Below are 4,812 nucleotides of genomic sequence, written 5' to 3'. Positions count from 1 at the left end.
ACCATATTGATAACTTGGTCATCACCCATCGGTATCAAGACGGCCTGTCAAACTAAATATATAAGCTGCTGCTCGACAACACAGAAAATATTTAATTCCTTACGACCTAACTTTTATCATGATATATGACGAGACCGCTTAATATCGGCCCTGCTTTTTCCTAGGGCCATTACTTCTTATTTTCTGAAGAAAAACCCACTCAGATTTCTTATGGCTAAGTGGTTACGTTTATTGATTCAGTGCTACAAAGCTCATGGCGTGGGACCCCGCTAGCCTCATAATAAAATGCATGAAATCAGCACAAGACACGTCTTGCATGGTAATACAACGATGGTGGTCGTCGCATATTGGCTATATAATGGCTACAACACTGAAGAAACATGAGCTTGTACATTGAGAACCAAAGTTTCTGCCTTATCTCGTTTCATTGGGGGTTTATTTGTACACGATTCTCCAACATACACCTAGAAGAGACTGTTCCTGAATGAGGCCGTTATCGTTTTTTTGCTGTTCTACAGTCATTCCTGCTGTCCGTTTATTTGCTGCACATTTTTTAATATATGCAAACGTTTTCACTGTTTGGTTACGGTCTGTGGAATTTGCATTTTATGATCTTCTTGAAAGCACTTTGAAAGTCTTTGTTGAAGTAGGCATATATGATGGGGTTCAGAAGAGAGTTGGAATAGCCAAGCCAGTTTATAACTGCACCCAGCCAGTCGGGCATGTAGCAGCTCTCTGCACAGAAAGGCAGTACCAGTGCGACGATGAAAAAGGGCAGCCAACAGAAGATGAAAGTTCCCATGATGATCCCGAGTGTTTTCACCGTCTTACGTTCCCTGGACAGCGCCAGCTTTCTCTTCGCCCCCGAGTTCTTTTCATTCATGTTTTCATAGCCGTGTGAGGACGACTGAGGGGTGTTGGGCAAAGGCAAGTGCGTTTTGGAGTTGTTGATAACTTCTATGATCTCAAGTGACTCGCCCTCCTCGCAATGCTTCACTGCACCGTTTACGCACGGAGAGCTGGGCTTAGATTCATCACAGCGCTTCCAGCCTTTGCCACGGGTCTCCCCGTTGGTTTTCTTGTGAAAGATGGACGGAGACACAGCCAAGCACTTGTCTGAAACTTTTGTTTTCTCGGTTTTCTTCACCGTCTTTCGAATCCGAAACCGTGCAGCCCTGAATATTCGCCCGTACAGGACCAACATGAGAATTAGAGGGATGTAAAAAGCTCCAAACGTGGAGTAGATGGTGTAACCTGGGTCCTGGCTGATCATACAGGCGTCGGGGTTTGCCCTGTCTTCGGCACTTCTCCACCCTAACATAGGCGGGATGGAGATGGAGAAACCAATTAGCCAAGTTACGCAAATCAAGAGCGCAGCTCGCTTTGGTGTTCGCTTATTCACATAGTCAATGGGGTCTGTTATGGCCCAGTATCTGTCCAAGGCAATTGCGCACAGATGCAGGATGGATGATGTGCAACACAGTACATCAAGAGAGATGAATAAGTCACAGATCTCCTGTCCCAAAGTCCACTTATTTAAAACCTGATAGAGGGCCGCCATTGGCAACACCAGCACTGATACCATTAGGTCTGTCACAGCCAAGGATCCGATCAGATAGTTGGCCACATTCTGGAGAGATCTTTCCAGGGCGATGGCTGCCACGACGCAGGCATTGCCAAATATGGAGCAGAGGATGAGGGCCCCCAAGAGCAAAGAGGTGATGATCTGATATCTCAACACCAGATCTGGCAGAAAACCAGACTCCGTACCATTTTCACCTCCAACCCAGTCGGCAACCACGTCCATTCCTTCAGGATACCCGCTGGTCGAATTGCTGTCGTTCCTGCTTGTTGTTATAAAATCCATGATGCCACCACACGCAACTTTTTTTTCCCCCAAAGCAGTGGGGTACACGCAACTGGAAAATGAGCAGGAGGCAGTCAGCCGCTCAGACTGCTGCTGCTGCTAATGTGCGTTTTACCGGGTCCATCGGAGTTACCGCGCTCGTGCTGTCGCTCTCAGGACGCATGACTTAGACGTGTTTGTGAGTGTGCACGAGAGGTATTGTGCGTGTTGCAGCCCATGAGTGTTGATAGCCGGATGCGTTCACTGGTACTGCGAATCATCTGAGCTTGGTGACGCCGTGAATTGATTTATACCAACAGGTTTGGGTACGTCAGACTGGGAGGAGGTTGCCCTGGAGTTTTTGTGCCTCTGCTTTCCCTGTTGTTCCGTTTTTCACTGCACACAGACGACGAGGGGGCTGCTTTCCCTTTGCCTTCCTTCAATTCCTACTCCTTGGACTCACAGCCTATAACATTTTTATTATATATATTTTTAACTTACACCTTTAAAGATAGGTGTTAGTTGAGTCGTGCGTAACACCGGGTTTGTTGATAAGGAAACATCACTCGTGGAGGAAATATTCACATTGAAAGTATCTATTCTCACTTTACGATTACGATAAATATATTGTTTATTTGTTTTCTTTAGATACAAGAGATCGAACTGGGGCATCGAATAAGTTAAAGAGTGCGAATAAGTGCTTAGCAGTATTCAGAGCCGAAATGGAGAAGTCCAAATGATCAGAGCGTTGAGAGCAAAATGTAGTTTCAGGACCAAGAACAGCTCCCCGGCCGTTCAGAAAGGAATGCTGCTGCCATCTACTGTTAACAGCATATATTGCACCGAATGATGTCCACTGTTCTGTATTTGCTTTTAGTTTAAGGAATGGTTAGGCACTCAAAGGAAGTATATGGACAAACTCATGCCTAATAGATATAGACGAAAGAGGATAATGTAGCACAGGGGGTGATTTCTTTGATGAGATTGAAGGGTGAATGTTATTTTTAAAACAACAGAATGCTTTTTAGAGGGCAAAGATCTAGGAGGCATTTTTGTTTTTCTAATACAATGATGTGACTTGCTGCTGCAAGCTGCAGTTAATGACCCAAGCTATCCTGTCATAAGATGAAAACTAGAAAGCTCATTCTTATACCTCCCTCTCTTTGTGTGATGCCTCCCATATCAGAACATCAAAAGATGTCCATGGCAAAAACAGTCTCTTCCAAACGATCCAGAGTGAGGCAGAATGTGCTTATATAAATGGAAAATGTCTCTAGCTGTAGTGATGCTCGTGCTTGTAATCACAAAAAATGCTTGCCAAATACGATCACACATTTTAGATTCCTTATTTAGAAACAATGAATCCACCTGTTGGAACAAAGCACAGATGAAAAACAAATCCCCCTAACACACTTAGATTTTCATCTTTTGTAAAATAGATTTTAAAGTTGAGCACACAGAAAAAAACAAAAAATTCCTATATAATTTGTCTCAATCATTTGTCAAGTCAGACAAATGATTTTCCTTGACAACATGTACATGTAAATGCACACACAAATCTTTATGTGCGCTGCTTTTCAACTTGTGAGTGAAAAAGCTGACACCATGGTGTTGGATGTTCGAAAAAAAAGTAGCTCTGGTTTTTTCACCTTATTTTTGTGAGTTCATGGTGGCATAGTTGTGTGCTTTCTATAGGTCACACAGGACAATAGTGAGGCCATGAACAGTGCAGCTATTGTAATGGGGCTCACCATGGGGACTTTGTCTTTGTCAACAGTGTGGAATGCCCCAGGGGGCTCACAGGGGCAGGATAGGCTAGGCCAGAGTGTTGCACAGCTCACCTCCTCTCAACTGGAACACTCCCTCTAGCTCTTAAAAAAAAGAGCTTGAATTTACATATCCAGAAGAAGTGGGAGGCCAAAAGAAGACTGAGGGATGGACAATTGTGGCTAAAGCAAAGTTAGATGGTTGACACTGCATCAGCTTTTAAGTGCCATCATGAGTTCCTATGTGAGAACCTCTGTCGTAAATGGCTCAAGCAGAGTTGGAGGTGGTGGAAATGGGGATGTTGGTGAAGAAATCAGAAGCAGTGAGAGTCACAATCTGTGCTCAAAAGCAGTGAGACCCAGACTGAGGAGTACAGATCCAGCCAGAGAGGGAAGGTCAAGTAATGTGGAGCAGCTGGTGAGACCTGCCCTACCTGGGAGGAAATCACATAGAAAGACCTTCACCGAAGGTCGAAGATGGAGGGAAGGAAACCAAGAACGGGACGAGGAGAGACCAAGGCCTGAACATTGGGGAAGCAGAGAAAGAGACAAACAAAGACAGAGAGAGACGAAAAGCACTGAGACACATGGAGATGGAACCCACGATGGACAAGGAAGAAGAAGCACTGAAAGTTCACCGAGCAGTAATTCTGACATTCAGTTTAACAACATTTTGGAAGCTGGAGAAGGCTCAAACATCTCACAGAGAAGACACACTTATCCTCGACCTCAGGGCATTGGGTTTACCCAGAATATCACTTCCAATTCAAACTCTCAGTCTCCTCGGCCTGCCATCCAAACCAGATCCACACCCTTGCCACCACAGAGACTTTCATCCAGGGCAGCAGCAGGAGACTTGCACAGTCACTCATTCAATTCTTCTAGAGAAGCAGATCCATTCTGGATTGAGGTGAGAACTGGAGAAGCATCTGGACAATTATCACAAAGCCAATATCAGTATCAGACACACATCTCACCTCTCACCCTCTCAGAGCCGGAAGAGGAAGATGACGAAGAGGAGGAGAACGCAGAAGAGGAAGAAGGCAGTGGGGTGATGGAGCTGATGAGCCAAGCCATAACCTTACCAGTGGTACCATCCTGTATTCCTTTTGGGGAGAGGAGAATGAGTAAACGAGAAAAAAACAGGATTAAAAGTCTGAGAAGGAGGCAGAGGAGAAGGGAGAAATGGAGACAAAGTCA

The 4,812-nt window shown here is 45.0% G+C and overlaps 1 protein-coding gene across 1 annotated transcript; it reads right to left on the bottom strand.

Annotated features, from left to right (window-relative positions):
- Positions 1-220: 220 nt before the first annotated feature.
- On the bottom strand, positions 221-2,106 carry htr1aa (5-hydroxytryptamine (serotonin) receptor 1A a). The gene has a single exon (XM_072386957.1). It carries the CDS (start codon positions 1,865-1,867, stop codon positions 584-586), a length of 1,284 nt encoding a protein of 427 aa, XP_072243058.1. The 5' UTR covers positions 1,868-2,106; the 3' UTR covers positions 221-583.
- Positions 2,107-4,812: the final 2,706 nt, after the last annotated feature.

Source organism: Leuresthes tenuis, unplaced genomic scaffold (genome assembly GCF_036924035.1).
Source record: "Leuresthes tenuis unplaced genomic scaffold, fLeuTen1.0.hap1 SCAF_6, whole genome shotgun sequence".
In the NCBI taxonomy this organism is placed as follows: domain Eukaryota; kingdom Metazoa; phylum Chordata; class Actinopteri; order Atheriniformes; family Atherinopsidae; genus Leuresthes; species Leuresthes tenuis.
This window is presented reverse-complemented; position numbering and strand designations above follow the sequence as displayed.

Excerpts from the sequence above, each read along its gene's own strand:
- htr1aa (XM_072386957.1), bottom strand. The coding sequence starts at position 1,867 with ATGGATTTTATAACAACAAGCAGGAACGACAGCAATTCGACCAGCGGG.